Source organism: Drosophila guanche, unplaced genomic scaffold (assembly GCF_900245975.1).
Source record: "Drosophila guanche unplaced genomic scaffold, DGUA_6, whole genome shotgun sequence".
NCBI classification, from domain to species: Eukaryota; Metazoa; Arthropoda; class Insecta; order Diptera; family Drosophilidae; genus Drosophila; species Drosophila guanche.
The window spans coordinates 3490215-3508951 of NW_022995755.1; the positions used below are offsets into that span (position 1 = coordinate 3490215).

An 18737-nucleotide genomic window follows, 5' to 3' on the forward strand; every position below is an offset into this window, starting at 1 on the left:
GCTACTTTTTGGAGCTTAACCCAGGGGGCGTAATTAATTAACGGTGGCCTTTTTACATGGCCACATGAGCATAACTTTTTATTGAATATTAGCCCACTGGCCGCACCCAAAGGGGGTGGTGGGGTTGAGGGAGCGTGGTAGCGAGCGGGTGTCGGCTTCTCATTAAGTGCGTCGCCTGCCCAAATGCCATTAGGGGAATTCCAGTTGCGTTTTGATGACAGAACTTTAACGGTTATTCCTTAGTTCGGTTTGGCCTCACGTGATTTAGCTGCTGATGTTGTCACACGTGTCCTAGTCTGTCCTGTAGAGTCCTATTCTGTCCTGTCCTTTGGCATGCCAAACATTTTGTTGTTGAGCTTTCAAAGAAATTAAATTAAACGCTCTGCGTGTCTCACTCCTACTTCCATTTCCACTACCTCTTCCACCCCCACTCACACTCTCTCTCTCTCTGTGTCACACAGCGTGTGGTCAAGTAATCTTTGTCCATCTGTCTCCCTCCTGTGCGCACAGCCAGAGGCGCGTTAAATAAACAGTTCATTTGTTTTCATTTAATCGCAAGTTTGCTCTGCTCTGCTTTGCTTTTTTGTGTGTTTGCTTTCCTCTCTTCGCTCTCTTTTATCGCTCCCTGAGTACTTGCGGCGACTTGACTTTTTTAATTGCCTCACATTTGGGTGCCGTTGGGAGTGCTCTTTTTTTATACCCTCGGAGTGGGTATTCCGATTTTTCGCTTAACTGAATGATCTTATACAATCAAGCAACTGTAGTTGAGGAGGGTACAACAAGTTTCGGTCTTCTAAGCTAAGCTAGCATTCGTTTTCTGTTGTTGCTTTTGTCTTTGCGTTTGGCAAACTGCGTAACCAACCAAGGAAAGGAAGAGGGCCCCCGGCCGAAATTGCCGCCAATCAAACAGACAACACCCCCTGAATTAAAACCGCATAAATTATGCGAGGGAAAAAAAGTTTCGTTTCGCGAAACTGTTGAAGTCTGAAAATAGATGTATGTTTGTTTTGTGCTTTCTTGAGAAATTTCCAATTGAATTTATGTTTGCTATTTTTTATGTCCCACTCCACGGTGCACACAAAAGCACTCGCTCTCTCTGCCAAAAGTAACTGCAATTTTCTGACTAGCTATAACTCTTTCTCTGCTTTGCACTGTTTTGCAGTGTCATGCATATGCATATGCATATGTGTGTGTCTCTGCTTCCTCTCACACGCCTCTCACACTCTTGGCACCTCCAACAGAAGCCGTTGAAAATTGAAAACTTTATGCATTTATTAGTTTGTCATAAAGCAGAACCGTTCAGAAAGGAACAGAACAACGGAAGGCCATCGTCGAGTGTTTGTTGGTCTTTAACATTTAGCATAAATGGGCTGGCCTCTTACAGATCTGCCGAGTGCACCGCCTCCTCCGACCCCTCGTTTGCAGCTTATTAAGCCATAAAGAGTGGCTTGCTATTGTTGCTCTTCTGACTGTTTGTTCTGCTGTCTCCACTCCACTCCACTCCACTCGACTCTTCTGTTCTGCTTTCTTTGGTTATGGATTTGCTCTAGCGCAGTTCCCGGTAAGTTGTGTGTGTTTTTGGGCTCCATTCCTCCTAAGGAATAAATATCCACACTCGGCAGTTAATAAATCAAATGTGTTAATGATGTTTTTACCCAATGTGCCCACTGTGACAACACAAAAAGAGCAAAACACAGCAAACGACTGCAGTGTCCGAGAAGGGGAGGGAGCCGAAAAAGACAACGGAGTCTGCATAGAGAAATGTGGGGAGTGGGAAATCAAGGTAGAATTTTTACAAGGTATGGGAATCGTATTGCCCATGAGGTACATATCCTTTCTGGCGAGCACTCTGGCAATGCCACCACTTGGGGCCTCCCTCTGTTTTATGGCCATTAAGCCTTTGTTTTATACACTCCTCTCCTTTGTTTTATTCATTCTTCTCCTTTGTTTTTGGTATCAATTTGCCTGTCCTGTGGCCAGTCTCACCCCATCTACTCACTCCTCCTCCCCTCTCTGACCACATGACAGTTTTTCTTTTCTGGATTTTTTATTTATTTATTTATTTGTGTGTTTTTTTCCAGACACACCACGTAGCAGGTTGGTCTATGATTTAGTAGCCTGCTTATAACTGTTATTTCTTGTCTCCCCCCTCCCAACCCACTGTTGATCTGCTTCGTGGACTGTGGTCCAGGGACAATCATCATCATCATTGCCTTGTAATTTCTTGGAAATTTGTGCACACTTTGGTATTTCTTCCTCATCTGCTTCTCCGTTTTCGGGTCTTGCCTCGTCTCGTCTCTCTCTGCTGTGTTGTTGTGTTTTACGGTGTGACATTGTCTGGGGTCCCAAAAACCCATAACCGAAAACCAAAAACCTAAAACTGAAACTGAAACCGAAACTGAACCTGTTTTTAAGGGCCCGATTTGGCATCGCCTTCTCTGTTCTGCTGCTGCGCTGCTGCTGCTGCTGCTGTGCTTCTTGTTGTAGTTGTAGGCTGTCCCGGGGTCTAGAGGTCTAACTAACTGTTGCTGCCTTGATTTGACATTTGGCGTCAGTGGGCCATAATTGTCTAGAATTTATGTGTTGTACCTTTTTTCTCGTTAATTTGTTGCATGTGGGTAGACGTAGACCAGAGAGTGGGAGAGAGAGCAAGAGATCCTGAGACACAAACCAACAAAACATCACATCTCTCTGGTCTCTGGTCTCTGGTCCACACAGGTTTTAATTAGTTGTTTGGATTAATATACAGATTAATGGCTGGGCCGTGGGTCTTGGTTAGGTTTAAGATTGCTTTTGCTTGAATAGAGAGACAATTACTGGTGAGCAAGACAAAAGACACATGGATGTGTGAGTAAATAGTTGTTGTTTCAAAGTTGTTGAAATTTCAGAAATGAAAATGCTTAAAATACTCGGAATAAAACAAGAACAAGAACGAGAACGAGAGATAAACGTAAACGTAAACGGTAAACAGAAAGGCGAAAAGGCAAAATAAAAAGTATGCGCCTAGTATGAATAATTGACACGCTGCGAACAAGAGAGAGAGAGAGAGAGAGACTAAAGGGGGGAATGGGATATGGGATCCTGCGCATGCCACACATAAGTGGCAAGCGCCTCATTTTGAGGCCAGAGCTGTCAGGTCGCGGACAAAGGAACAATGGACCCTATAGCCATACCCCGGCTCATCCCTGCTGTTTAAGCCCAAAGAGCCCTGATTGAGTGAAGTGAGAGGCAGGCAGAAAGGCAGGAAGGCAGGCAGGGAACGAAGTCAAAGGAATGCCCAGTGCCCATACCCATATCAATTACTTAAAGCTCATTCACAACATTTTTTATTTTCACCTGACAAAAGCCCAAATGGCATCCAATCAATTCAATGCACATTCGTGGCAGTCTCCCAGTTCAGTTCAGTCCTCAGTTCCAGTACGAGTCGCAGTCGCATCCCCAGTGGCTGTTGGCTGTTGGCTGTTGGCTGATGCTGAGGCAGTGGCAACGAGCCACAAACTCGCAACACATGTTCTTGCGCCCGAAAAACTTATCGCAAGCGATGCGATAAAGGATAAATAAATACGGGAACAGGCAGCAGCAGCAGCAACAGAGGCAGAGGCAACTCTGAGGATGACTCGAAGTTGGAGTCGAAGTTGCTGGTTGGAGTTGGAGTTGGAGTTGGAGGAGCAGGCCTAACGAAGGTAACCCAACAATGCGGCTGCAGACAATTTTTTTTCTCATCTCTCTACCTTTTTGTTTATTTTTTATTTATTTCGTATTTTCCTGCTGGGTTAGTTAAAGCAAGCAAACTGTCGCCTGGCCAAGAAAATGAAATAAAATGAAATCTGAAAACATTTTGTCAGCGGAGATGCAGCTTCTCCCTCGTATTGTGTTCGTACCGCTTCCTCATTTGTGGTCGCTGTTATACAGTCATGATTAAACATACACGAGCATGGGGCTCATACGTGTCTATTTGCATTTTTGTGGGTGCAGCTTTGAAGCAGGGTGCGCTCGGTGTTGTAACAGTAACTTGTACATTTTGCAGGTGAATGAAAGCAGGGTGCGCGACAACAAAATCTGCCCTCAACTGGGGTCACACACAGAGCGCCTGTCAGTGATGCTAATAAGGTCCTGGGATACCCCTAAAACTAACTAAAAGTTAACACAACTACTACTCTTAGCCAGCTGGCCTCTTTCGACTTGTTTTTGGGGGTTGGCCGACTCCGACTACGACTCCGACCCTCACGCATAGCATTGCCTGCCCAAGTGGCCCAAGCTATAAAGATGTCGTTGTTTCTGTTGTTCCTGTTGTTTCTGTTGCTCTTGCTGCTGATGTTGTTGAGTTGTTGTCGGGCCATGCAAAAACGCAACGGCAAAGCAGGTGCAGCAGCGGCGTTCAACTTCCGCAGCGAATGCGAATGAATGCGGCTGCTTCTGTACGTGTGTCTGTGTGTGTGTGTGTGTGGTGGGTCTTTTCAAACATCAGCCAGGGCAGTGGCACTGGCAGTAGCAGCAACATGAAGTAATTAACAACCACAACAGCAACAACATCAGCCGCATCAGCTATACAGCAACCACATTGATGAGGAGGCAGTGGAGCCAAGCAAAGCGTTGACAATAGCATTGAAGTTGCAGTTGCCGTAGTTGCCGCAGTTGCCGCTTGCCGCTTGCCGCTTCTCCTCTCCCATTGTTGGCTGCAGTTGTTGTCATTGTAATGTGCTGATTTCATGGCAAGCGACTACACCGCGTATACGCAATGAGGGAGCGGGACATGGTCTGGGGCTGGGATCTTTCTGCATATTTTTACGCGGCCCGGCAAAAGCAGGAAACATGCTCAAGTGGCGGGAATGTGGCCAGCATGCTGCTCCAGAGCACATGTCAAGTGCAACTTCTGTGTGTGTGTCCCTCTCTTCTGCTTCTTTTTTGGATGGGGCATGGACATGGACAGGGGCCGGGTTTCGTGTGGTGCAGGAGTTAAGTGAGGAAGACGTTCTAGAGTAGCTTCCCACGTGAGCGTGTGAAACGACAATGGCAAAGGGTTTTGTCAATCAAAGCAAGGGTAACGGGGGGCGGGTGACAAAATGAAAACTACAAACTAAAACAATGAAAATTAAACATTCAGTGTTTCAATTGGAAGCGGTTTACATTGACTAACGATCATTTATCGATGTGTAATCGATTAGAAAATCAAATCTTTGATTTTTCAATTAAATTTAATGGAAAATAAATTATTTTTCTCCACTTGTAAGCAATGTAAACCATTTCCATTGGACACAACACAAAGGGTAAACATAATTGATTTGTTGTACAATCGATAACTATCGATAACAAGCAACAATGATTATTCACCCACACCAAGATCGCATAATGTCGAAATAAACTTTTGTCTTGCTTACCAGCACTCGTCCTCGGCTTCGTCCGCACCGGCTTCACATCCAGTCCTCCGCCAACGCCACCACCGCCACCACCACCCAAGCCGGACCCACTGTGTCCGCCCAGGGATGACGAGCTACCGCCCGCACCACTGCCACCTCCCATGCCGCCGCCCATGCTGCCGCCCATGCTGTGCATGGCCGCACTGGCCGCTGAGGAGGCAGAGTGATGATGGTGTCCACTGTGATGGTGGTGATGATGGTGCGCCGCTGCCGCCGCCGCTGCACCCATACTATGCCGCACGGCGGCCGCCGCCACGGAGGAACTTTGGAACATGTTGGCCGCTGCCACGGCCGCAGCCTGGTGGTGCGCCGCCTGCGCAGCGTGGTGGTAGGACGCGTAACTGCTGCTGTCGTAGCTGCCCCCGCTTCCGCCATTCGCGCTGCCGCTGGCATTATTGGAGGCCGCGTAGTGCGCCTGCGCGGTGCCATCGAACAGGCCGTTCGAGGAGGTTGCTGCAGAGGCTGAGGCGGAGGCGGAGGAGGAGGCATTGCTGTTGTTGGGATTGCTGCTGCCACTTTGCTGCTGCTGCTGCTGTTGCTGCTGCTGCTGCTGCTGCTGGCTGCTGCTGGAGTTGGAGCTATTATTATTGCTGTTAGTACCTTCGCGCTGCTTGGGCGCTGATGTGGGGGCGGGTCCGCTCGAGCTGGCGCTGCCATTCTGGATGGAGGGCTTGATGTCCAGCGCACAGCTGGCGTCCGTCAGTGAGGTAGAGCCCGTGGCCTGTTGGTGCATAAAGGCGTTCATAACGGCCTGCAAAGGGGGCGGAAGAAGTACAAAATTAACTAATGGATAAAGCAAGAAACTTCATCGATAAGTTATCGATATATTTGCTTGTAACTCTGCCATCCAACTCTCTCTTTCTTTTGTTTCTTACCTGGTACTCGGATGGACCGGTTTGTACTGAGTCGGGCGTCGAATCCTTTGGCGGTGTCGGTGGGAATGGAAACGAATGCTGGCCGGCGGCCGTCGTCTGGTGGCTCTGGCCCATCTGGCCCAGCTTGTGCTCCACCTGCGGCTCCTGGGGGCAGGCGAACTGTCCCATGCTCCAGGCGCTGGCGGGGGCGAACGACTTGTGCTCGCTGGTCAGCCAGGGACTCAGCGGGGTGTGGAAGTGCGGACGGCACACTTGGGGCGTGGCATGTGTGGAGGGCATGCGGGATGCTGCAACAGAGAGAAAAAACGCAAAGTTAAACACAAAATCTGCGGCTGAAGAAATCAACTTAAATGCTGCATTAAATCAATTATGGCCCGAATTTATAACGAAGATTAACTGACTTAGCCGCGACCAGAAGCGATAAAAATTCATAATAAACGGTGCGGTTGTTCCCTGCCTGTGGTTTCCCTCTCTGCTCTGTGGCTGCCGCGCAAATTTCGCCAAGCAAAAGCCGATCCAAGGCGGAAAAGCTGCGTTATAATTTATGAAACACCAAAGAGACAGACAGAGAGAGAGAGAGAGAGAGAGCCAAGTCGAGCCGCCACAGAACCTCTGACCACACCACAAGCAAAGATCAAGCGATCGATCCACCATCGATCCAACGCTTGCGGCCTTCGGGCCGTTTTTGCATATGGCCAAGACCAAAGAGAGCCACAGAGAGACTGAGACTGAGACTGCGACTGGTGCTGGTGCTGGTGCTGGGACTTCTGCATTGTCATAAATTGTTTAATTTGTATCATAAACAATCGCGTTAAACTTTTGTCCCAGAGCTAAAAAGATCGATCAACGGCTCGGATCGGCTCGGATCGGATCGGGGGCCCCGTTTGCCGCCTCACCTATGCGAGGGCTCGGCTAAAAGTGTAGCCTAAATGTCTGGCAGTGTATAATTTAGCAGACACCAAGTGAGATTTATGTGCGCCAGTGCTGCCGCTTGGACACAGCGATCGGCATAGGCTGGCCGTGGCCCATACACAGTCCCCCCTATGTCTGTCTGTTTGAGTGTATATCCTCGAAGCGGGTGCTGGGGAGGCATGTTGCAATTGTTTGGGGCGCACTTATTCTTATTATTATCATTAATATTGCTGGCTGCAGCTCCCCAAAGAGTCGCAGGCCTTTGGGGCTTGTTTGTATGCGAAATTATTTTTGATTATGAAGCAGCCACAGCGAAGAACAAAAAGCAGCAGCAGTAGGAGCAGGAGCTCCATCAGCAGCACTCAAAGCTGGCTGGCCTGGCCAACAGTAGGTCAGTTCAATGCACGCCAAGATGGATTAGGACAAATCAAGACCAGGCAAGAGCCACAACGCAGAACAAACTTGGAATTGTTTTTGGTAAATGGAGAAGCGGCAATGCTCTACAAGGAAGTAGAGTTTGCAAATTAAATCTTTCTCTTTGAATATTTTCTCATGGGAAACTTATGCACAAACTCGCTCCTCTGAAAGCTCTATCTGGCACCCAATCAAAGCTATAATTCCCCATTCCCCGATAAAGGGTATACCGCGTTATGTGTATTCCTTCATCGCCAGCAATCAGCGAAAGAGAGAAGAACATGATCGCTCGATGGTTGGTTTGAGTTCACTTGGATCCATCGATCGATCGATCGATCGGTTGGTTGGTTGTTTGGATCGCTGCCTGCGATAATATCCATTTGATTATCCTAATAACAGTGCTTTAGTGGCGATATTATATGTACGTGTGTCTGATTATAGAAATTAGTCAGGGCAGAGGCGGTTGCAGTTGCAACCACAAGAGCAACAGTTGCACAGTTGGACTTGTGGTTGTTTCTTTGAGTTCCGTGGAATATATGTATTTGCCCTGGCCAATGCCTCAATCAAATGTTGTTACTGCTTGTCCCGAGACTTCACACTTTTGCGCCGACAACGACAAAACCCGATTACCAGCTACGTGCCACCTCATCTTTGAATGAAAATGTCTCTCCCCCACCACCACCAGCACCACAATATTGTATATGAAGTCGTCATCGTCGTACTTGTACTTGTATAATTTGGACAGACGCAGCCGCAGAGCCAGTCTCAGGGAAATAATCACATTGGACATGCTAAATTATAGAGTGCGCGGACCTGCTGCATCTTTCGGGCAGTGCCAAATCAGTGTCGGGTTCTTCTTTAATTGGTAACTTTCAATTTGTTTTGGGGCCCCCTGCCGATGGTGTTGGCGATAACAGAGCGCTGTTAATGGTGGGTAGGCCCTGGACCCTGCTGCCTTGCTGTTAATCTGCAGCCGCATGAGTCACTGTTAGCTGAAGTACGGTTTGGATTTGAGGCTGAGCCTTACCAGAAGGCTGTTGGCATCTTATTTTATGTGTGTCTGTGTTTGTGTTTGTGTTTGTGTGTGTATAAAACAATTCGCTAATAAATCAACCGCGGAGTACACAGCAATTAAAGTTGCAAAAAAGTTGAAAGAAAAAAAACAACAACAAGAAACAACGACAATTCTTTTTTTGTTGCTTTTTTATTGTTGTTGTTGCCGGTATGCAAAGCTCGTGCTGGTGGAAAGCTCTGCCTGTTGTTGCTGTTGTATGACTCGTATGTGTTGGGGCAGGGGCAGGGGCAGGGGCAGGGGTTGCCCTTGGTCGTCCCCGGCTGACACGTTCTACACAACAAAAACAACAGCAACCTGTACAACAAAAGCAAGTTTTTTGTTGCTTTTGCTTTTGTTTTTTTTTTTTTGAAGTTTTTGGCCTGCGCTTGATTTCTTCAAAGTGACAGATCAAAGCCACAAAAGCCGACCGACTCTCCCGCTCTCTTTCTCTCTCTCTATTTTTGGACATTTCTATGGCAGTTTAAAAGCGTTTGACAGCGCTCAACGCTCTCAGCGCCTGTCCATCTAGACCCCAAAGCCTCGAGTTGAGTCGCTTCGAGTAGAGAGTCGAGAGCTAGAGCCAACGCCAAAGCCAAAGCCAAAGCCGGGTATCCGTTTGGTTTTGTGCGCCGAAAGCGCCTTTTAATTGCAATCGACTTTGCTTGACGACGACGACGTGAATGACATAATTAATGTAGGTAAGTCTGTCTATGTGTGATGTGTGCGATGCACTTAGCCGGACGTGTTGGACATTTGAAGATGACAGACCATGACAGACAGACACACAGAGAGAGAGAGAGGCAGCAGCAAGCCAGAAAACAGGTGAAGTCCCGAATGGCATGGGACTGTCGCAACAATTTCAATTAGTAAAATGCAGCCAGCAGCTGGATCCTATCATTTCGGCCATCTCATCAACGCAGCAGCCTCATACCCCATGGCCATGCCCATTCCTCATAACCTTTTCTATTATCATCATCAACACATTTGAATGGTACAACAAAAGGCAATGGGTAACGCTGCGCTCAAAGAGCATTGCCATCTTGATAGGACACAAGAGAGAAGAAAAAAAAGGATTGCCAGCTCTTTGGTAAATTAAATTCACACCAAAAGCTGCCCAGATATGGGATTAGGGGTTGAGGGATTTTCCACGTTATCAATCGAGACAAATCAAATCCGTAAATGCGTAAAACGAGACACCAGGAACACAACGCTCTCTCCGACACTCACTCTCTCTCCACGATTGCTAGATGATGTTTGTGCTGAGGGGATTCCGGAGTCGATTAGTGGATTCAGCTGCTTCCTGTGCTGGCCAACAATCAATCATGCAAAGGACTCGCGCAGAAGCCAGGGAATCCTCTGCTTTGACCCCTCGTACATGTGTATTTATGTATCTACAATCGTGAGTGTGAGTGTGAGTGTGTTTGGCTGCAGGCGGTGGCTTAATTTATGGCCAGAGCTACCCTCAAGACATATAACAAGGACTTTTCACCTGCTCCGATGTAGATGTTGCTGTTGCTGTTGTAGGCGCGTGGCGGCGGCTCCAAAATGCGGTCAAGTGTCTCTCTCTCTCTCTCCCTCTCTCTGTCTCAGTCTTTGCCTCTCTCTTGAGACACTTACACCTGCTCCAAAATTGGAAATTGTTTAAACATGCAGCAGCAGCAGCAGCAGCAGCAGCGGTCGCAGCGGGCCATAAACTATAACGGATTCCAGTTTTAGCCACCACCAAGAGCCGCCGCAGTGGCACTCTCTGCTCAGCAGGTAGGTCAGTTTTGGCCGCCTCAAAGACACCTTGATAGTTTTTAGTTGGAGCTCAAAACCCCGTAGTCGAAGTGGAAGTCGAAGCTGAAAACTGAAGCTGAAGCCTGAAATTGAAACAGTGGCTCCGAGAGCGGTCTCTGGGCTGCTTAGCATTTTGCGCGCTTGTTTGTTTTAATTATTTCTTTGCTTTTCCCTGCCTGGCATTATGGCATTTGCGTGACTCCGACTGACGGACTGACAGACCAACTGACTGACGGACTGACTGACGTCCTGGGGGCCGAATGAGTGACTGACAGAAACAGAGGCAGTCAGAGGCAGGCTGCATTATTAAGCGCAAACTGCGCTGCCTCTGCCATCTATATTATTAACACTTTATTTGCGGCATGCCGCACAACCCTCTACCCCCCCCGGCACACACGGCTAGCTACACAGTCTACGTGCAGCAGCCTCGGACCTGCCTCAAGTTGCATGCCAGCTTATCATTAGTCATAAGTTGTCAATTGTATTTATGATAATGCGTTTAATAACTCAAGTAGCAGCGGCAACGGCAACGGCAGCCTGTATGTTATGCCACCATTCTGGTGGCAGTGGCATGGGGCAATGTTGCACAACTGTCTGTGCCTGTGTGTGTGTGTCTTTTGAGGAATTCTCTGGGTTATTAATTGCTTTATAATTGTCGTATTACAAGAGAATTTCTGTGAAGAATTTCACTAGAGATAGTTTTCGGATCGGCTTGGCTCTCAAATAATGGCCAACGTGTGAATTACGTGGCCACAGCAGCAGCAGCAGCGGCTTTTGCATACTACGTGCAACAATGCTGCCTGCCACAAACTACAACAAAAAAAACGTAGGAGAAACACAACAAAAAATAAAGGAAAACATGTTGACAACAAGCAGTGCAAGGCAGGGGGTAAAGGGGAGGCCGCGTTTGGGTTGGGTTTTGGCTCTGAAGTGCGCCATTTTTGTGGCCATTTGTTAGCGGTTGCAGCCGCACCATTTTCCAGCTTAGGGGAAACACACACAAACAAACAAAAATGTTAATAATGCGGCTGCAGTTGGCATTTGGTGGCACATTGAACTGCAGCTATGGCGGGGTGGAGTAGGTTAGAGCAGGGGAGTAGGGCACCTGGAATCCTTGCCACGCAATGGCCACAGCCACAGCCAAAGCCAAGGAAATTTATGCAAATACCAACTCGCCTGTCACTCAGTCACTCAGTCAGTCAGTCAAACTGTTTGACAGTTTTTAGTTCGTTTGGCTGTTTCTCTCTCTCTCTCTCTCTCTCTCTCTGCGTCTCTGTCTCACCCGTTGGTGGTCTTTTGCTGGCTAATGAGCGAACACCCCAAAAGGGATGCCGGCCGAGTGTCCTGTGCTGCTAACAAATGCCTTCGCTCGCACTTATGACAGTTCGAAGCGTCAGCGAAATCATTAAAATTGACAACTTTTTATATGCCACAAACCAAATTTGGTCAACGTTTGAAGTGATCGCTAAAAGTGTTCAACAAAGTGCGTGTCGTCGGCTGTTGTATGCCTTGGATTCTACTGGAAGCGGATTCATCTGCTTCTCCTACGGCTGCTGCTGCTGCTGCTGCTGACAAGTTGCTGTTCGGATTGCTGTTTCTTTTTGCTGTTGGGACCACCGGCGGGCGCTGCTTCACATGTCATAAATAAGAACGCGTTGACATTTATCACAACAAAGGGCCAAAGACAAAAGGCTGGCCCTGCCTCTGTTGCTCCCCCGAAAAAAAAACAACAACAACAAAAAAAACGCAACTGGCCAAAGAAAACGTTGCATAAATTCATAAGCGGCTGCGAGCTTGAGAAATTCAATTGATGCGACCTCGACTTTGGAGCTCTCTTGGAGCTCTCGAAGCCGCGGCGGCTGTGTCCACTCTTGTGGCATATTCGCATATTAATAAAATATTTTATTAAACACACGCGCCGCCGCTGCCAACAGCCGAACGAGCAGCCAAAAGTTGAGATGCGATGAGGATCCGCTGCGAAAAATTATGCTAAACAGTTTTGCTCTGCGCCCTCCCAAAAAAGGCCACAAACGAAACGGAACGAAAAATCGTGAGTCTGTCTGCCGCCCTCTCTCTCTGCCTTGCTTCCTTCCTTGCAACAAATTTTTGGCGGCGTCTCTGGCGACACATATTTCCAGTGATCGAAACACAAGGCGGCCCCAAAAGAACCCAATGAATTGTCCACATATTTTCGTGTTATTGCTGCATTGTTGTGTTTTCTTTGGTAATCTTTGGCTCTTCTTCTCTTTTGTTTTTTGGCTAAAACTGGTTGCTCGAAGATCTAAACAAATTTGGCTGCTCATCGAAGAGGCGAGCATTGACAAATGTTAATTAGAGAGGCGTCATTTGTTAGGGGAAACGCTTACACAGGTGAGCCCAGAGGCTGCTGCTCTGCCTCCAATTCCCGGTAAGATTGTTCTAGTTTGATAGCTAATGTTGGAGGAGTGGAGTAGGGCGGGGGGTAGCAATTTCTAGGAAGCAATTTGACTGCGGGTACAATGACTCTTTTGGCTGCCTCCACTTTTGGGTGCCTCCTCCTCTGATTAATAAGCCATTCGGGTGGCTTGATCAGTTAAGGCAAATGTCGCAAAAGTCATTTGTAAACTTGACACTGCAATGGGACCACGGACTCTGCCGCGGACTCTGTCGGAGTTACAGTCGGTGCGGTGCCAGCACAATGCCAAACACGGCTGCACAAATGTATTAGCAACAATTTATCAGAGGCACACAAATGTTTGCTGCCGTTGCTGCCGTTTGGATGCTGTTGTCGTTGTTGTTGCTGTTGCTGCTGTTGCCGCTGCTGTTGCACCATTGACAGCGGGGGCAGCTGGCAGCTGCCAACAATGCGCTAATATTCAATATTGTAATTGCATGCACAAATCGTGGTCCCGAGACTCGCTGGCAACATGTTGCCAGGCAAACGTTACGGCTCCTTTGCCTCCTTTTCTGTCTCTCCCGTTGGCTCCCAGGCTGGAAAATTAATGAATGCTGGCAGGCAGGCAGCCAGCCAGCCTTCCTGCCTCATTGTATGGGGCCAGAACGGGGCATATCGACCGCTCGCTGTGTTAGACAAATCACAACAACAGCAGCAACATGTGGCTGCCACTGCCGTGCTGCTGTCCGTGTAAGATGCGTAAGCTTTTGTCTCGATTGTTGTCAATATAAATCGCCTTCAAGTTGCATTTTGATTTAACAAATTAATAATGAAAAGAGCACGGTAGCCGCCTGCCTGCCTTATTGATGATGCCACAAGCACACAGTTTCTACTGTGTAGATATATTTATAGATCTGTATATATGAATGTATTTATGACTGAACAAGTTCCTGGAAATCTCAAAATGACAAATGACAGCACATCCATGGCAGGGACTAGCCTGCAGAAGACTTCCGGCCCCGTTTCGCCAGAAGCAGTCGGCAAGCTTTGAAGGAGCTTGTGGCATTCGCCATCTTGGCCAGATTGATGCAGGCACAGGCACAGGCACAACAGGCAACATCAGCGACATTGATAGTGATTGAAGGACAGCTGTTCACACTAGGAGAAACTAGCTGAAACCGCGGCACGGCCTGGTCTGTGCTGCACTGGCGTGGAGTGTAGTGGAGCCCCGGCCAGGCCAGGGAGAATGTCAAATTAGAATGCGAAACGTGTTGGCAGTGGGAATGTGTGGCTGCAGATACTCTGGACAATGGCTGTGGCGGCACCTTTTGGACCTCTGATGGTTGTGCCGGCAACACCTTTGGCTATGTGGCATGCAAAGCAGCAGTAACAGAAACAGCAACAAAGCGCAACAGCAGAGTCCAGCCAACAGGCAAGAGTCCGTCAGAGAGTCGAGGCGAAAGAAGGCAAAATGTTGCTGGAGTGAAAATTAATTGAAGCATCGCAGCAATGTCAACGACAGTGGCAACATCACGTGTTGCATGTTTGCATTTTGGCGTAGGCAGAGAGTTTGGTTCAGGCTCTGCCATCGCATTCTTATAATTATGTCATTTAATTAAGCAGAGACAGTTCTTGCTGCCACGACTAATTAAAACATCGCGCCAGCAAGAGCAGCAGCAGCAGCAGCAGCAGCAACATCAAACATGTGCAACGCAATGCGCAACGCGGGCGGTGGCAAGTTCGTACCCCATCTTCAGCTTCAGCTTCATCTTCATTTTCATCCCCATGAATGAATGACCGGCCACTGTCAATGCATTCAACAATCACACAAACAGCGCTTCAACTTTGCCGCTTTGCATCGTACGATGTAGGATGGAATGTTTCCTGGAATTTGGGTCATAATTAATGTGGCATGATTTGGCAGACGTTTTAATCAAACGCGAATTGCTGCGAATGCTGCCCAAAGCCACCCAAAAACTAGATGGACCCTCCGCGGGTAAGGGTAGCCGTTTACCCATAGGGAACTTCATGGGCTTAGAGGCCACATCAATCATACGCAGCGGTGGCCCAGCTGTTCAATTGCAATACCATAACTCATTTTTATAGGCCATCCACTCAAAAGCACACACACTCCCGAACAGCTCCGCAATTCGTTGAAAACTTGCGCACCGGGATTAAGATTTGCAGTCGAGATTCTGTCCAGAGGTTCAGGCACAAGGCAGCAGCAGGCAGGCAGCAGGCAGCAGGCACGCTATGGTTATGATTCTGACTGTGACTCCTGCCCGGGCTGTGCCACAGCCCGTCCTGGCCTCGTGGTTGCAGTCGGTAAATTACAACAACTATTACACTCACACATACACACAAGCAGCTGGAATCCCCCCTGTAGGGGAGGGCCGTGTGTGACTTGTCTTGACTAGGAGCAGTTGTAGTTGTAGTTGTAGTTGTAATATTCCTGTGTGCTTTTTGCGCTTTTGGCCGTGTTGTAATTTCTTGGAAATTTTGCAGTTTTACGCCCGGCCACACGAAAATTTATGAGTGGCGAGCGCTTCAAGTGCAACACCTGGTAGCTGGTAACCGGCCAGGAGCAGCCAGTTGAAATCTAGACCTGGAGCTAGAGGTGGAGAAGGCTGAGAGTTAGAGAAGGAGTCTGAGCTCTGAAGTCTGTGGCTGAAGCTGCAGCACTTCTGAGAGACTTTTTTCAATGGGCCCGCATCTCATTTGATATCCTTTTGTGACTCGGTGCCACTGTGCGTGACATTTGCGTTAAGTGGTCCCCACAGCCGGCTTGTGGGAACATTCTGTCCAGCAAAAACTTTCCATTTGCCCGATTCCACTTGCCCGATAAGCCCACAAAAATAAATGCTGCTAACAACAAATGCACGACCGACACAATATGGGACCCCGCCCTGGCCACTGGTCACTTCTAACATTCGAATTTATTAATGGCTATATCTATCTCTATCTTTTAGTTAGAGTGCAATGGCTATAGTTCGCTTTGCTTCTCTTTCGTTCGTGTTGTAAGAAAAGAATCGGGCAAGAATAAGTATTCAAATGTTTGGCAATTAACAATGTATTTTATGCTCGAACTTTAACAGCGAGGCCAACAGATTATGGCTAACTAATTGGCCGTTCAAAAGGTTACAAGAGTGGGAAAATAAGTTGTAAAAAGAGTGCATTCCCAAAGAAAACTGTGAGAGAAAAAGGAAAACAAAAAAGAAGCAAAAAGAAAATGTGTTTTCTCAGAGATATTTGTACCATAAAATATCAAGTAAACTAAACTAACAAATATTTGTGGTTATCATTGAAACTTGGGCAATTTCAAAGCGATAAATAAATTGCTTAAAATTGTATATTTAATATTAGATAATTCAATGCACAAATACCTAAGAAACCTGCCCAAAGTGCCTCTCATGTCAAATAGCAAAAACAGCAAAAGACCCAGAGAAAAAATAAACACGAGCAAAACATAAACACAAAACAGCAACAACAGAAAATAAAAATAAAACGTGGGGCATATGTATATATTTTTCATCGAAAATGTTTGAGAAAAAAGGTAACAAAATTGTAGAAAATAAAACTGAAAAAGATGCAGATACAGGGACACATACACATACGCAGATACAAAGATACAAATACACAGAGTCACGCGGCCGACAAAAGTTATTGCCAAAATGTTCGGCATGTTTGCTTTTGAAATTTAAATTTCACATTTGTTGTAGTCGCTGTTGTTGCTGCTGTCGCGTACGGGGCTGGCTCGTTGTTTTGCTTTTTATGACTTTGGCTAACAAAAAAATCTCCGAGCCATTCCGCACCAGTATGTGTGTGTGTGTCTGTGTGTATCTGTGTTAGCCATTAAACTGCATTTGCTCAGCGGGCGTCTAAATTTCGTGTGGCGGGAGGAGCCCTAGTTGCTTAATTTGCCCACTAATGACAGCAACTAAAGTCAACCACTCATAATTGACAACTAAATTGGGATTTTGACAACTGGAAGTGCCCGCTCCAGGCATCACCGCCACCACTCCTAAGCCCTCACGAGATGTGACATATGCAGACTAATGAATTTTAAAATCAACGCTCGCCACAGGTGCCCCGGTGCGGTGCGCAGCGTCGCGATGCTCGTTATGGATGCGAGTGCCACTGCCGATGCCCCAGAGTCACCTCTCTTTGGACAGACAGACAAACTGTCTGTCAAATGTTGAGCGAACAGTGCGCGGGATTTGAATCCGAGAAGTTTTGAGTGCATGAATGAATTACAGAGGAGAGCCTGGGATCAGTGGATGGAATGGAATGGAATCAAATCAAGCATCAATAAAGTCGGCGTATGAATAACATGAATTAAACATAAATGCAAAAGGAATCGAGAGAGAGGGAGAGAGAGAGAGGCAGAGGCAGAGGCACAGGCACAGGCACAGGCAGTGGCTGCCGCAGCAGCCTCCCAAGCTGATTGATCACTTTGCAGTCTGCAGCCTTTCTTTGGCTGTGATCTTTCCTTCTTCGCCCGCTACACACATTCCTGATACGTATACAGAAATTTTAAATTAAAATTTTGCACACTCAAAGAGCAGGAAATAAATTCGGAGACCAGGCGACCGAGCATTGATGCATGTCACGTTTGGGTGTTCGCTGCGTTTTACGTGGAACTGTCAAAATGCAAACCAAACCACACCAAACCCAGAGACCCCAAAGAGACGAAAAGCCAAACCCCAGAGTCAGAGTCAGAGTCAGAGGCGAGCCAAATCTGCAGCCAGAAGCAGCAGCGGCAGCAACAACAATGGGGACTTGCAATGCTAAGTGCCAAGTGAAAATGGTTTGGGCCATCAGCTGTCAAAACTGACAGCAGAGTCACAGTCTGCCTTTGGCCCAGACCCAAACGCGGCCACAGAGCCGCACTTGGATACAGCAGCAAGCAGCGCGGTGGCTCCTCAAATTGAAAATTAACTTAGCGGAACTGGAAATTTTTTTGGAGGCGTGTGAACCACACATACACCCAACATAAAAATGAAAAAAAAATAACCGAAAATAATGTCGTCTGCCATTTGCTCTGTTTTGGTGTTTCAGTGTTCAGGTGGGGGCCGTCGCGCACCGCACTAATGAGCCCAGATCATTTTCTCTTTGGCCCCAGACAGTAGTCCAACGAACAAATTTCAGGCAATTAGGAAAAACTGTACAGCCAAACAAATTTCCATTTTCACGAGATGATATTCTCAGGTGGGGCCAAGCGGGGTAAGAAAAACAACCACAAATACAACTGTCTGGCTGTAATAGAGACATAGACCATGATGAGGGGGAAATTATGAACGAAAACCTAAACTTTCGTTTGGGTTTTATGTGCAGAACTTTACAGAATAAAAGAATAAATGGAAATGGTTGTGGTGTGTAGGAAATACACGATTAATCGTACTCCATTCTAGTGCTTAAATTTCCTGATTCTTCGGCTAAACATTGACCAATTGCTATCTGCAGAGTTTAATTCAATGCTTCGAGGATATCTAGGATACAATCTGGCTGCTAGTGAGTATCCACGATAGACCCCAGCGATTTCTGTGGGCCCCTCCCCCTCATTATTTATGGCGGCCAACCGGAAACGTTCACTCAGCAACACAAAAAAGGCGCGAAGCAATCGATTTGTGGGCGGTGGGCGGTGGGCGGTTACAGACGGCACCCATCAGACCCACCACCAACTCAGATCCACCCCGAGCCCCCCGCAAAATACATTCATTAAAAACGCATTAGAAATGACATTAGAACAAATGTCCGAGCCACAAGAGGCAACAAACAACGACAGAAAAAAAAGATGGAAGAAATTACTGTTAAATAAAACATAAATCCAATCGAGGTGGAACCTTTCCCCCAAACCCACACCCAAACACAAACCCAAACCCAAACCCAAATCCCTTTCCATAAATGGGTAC

At 47.3% G+C, this 18737-nt stretch overlaps 1 protein-coding gene across 2 annotated transcripts in view; it reads right to left on the bottom strand.

The window, feature by feature from the left end:
* The window catches only part of LOC117589699 (GATA-binding factor C), a 36309-nt gene that overhangs the window by 14955 nt on the left and 2617 nt on the right, over window positions 1–18737 (bottom strand). The window contains exons 3-4 of one of the 2 annotated variants that reach the window (XM_034281861.1): window positions 6293–6579; window positions 6018–6168 (exon numbers count right to left, since the gene is read on the bottom strand). In XM_034281861.1, the coding sequence (XP_034137752.1) occupies window positions 6018–6168; window positions 6293–6579 (438 nt within the window). Of the gene's footprint in view, window positions 1–5378; window positions 6169–6292; window positions 6580–18737 lie in introns of both variants that reach the window. The other variant, XM_034281860.1, reaches the window with a different exon arrangement.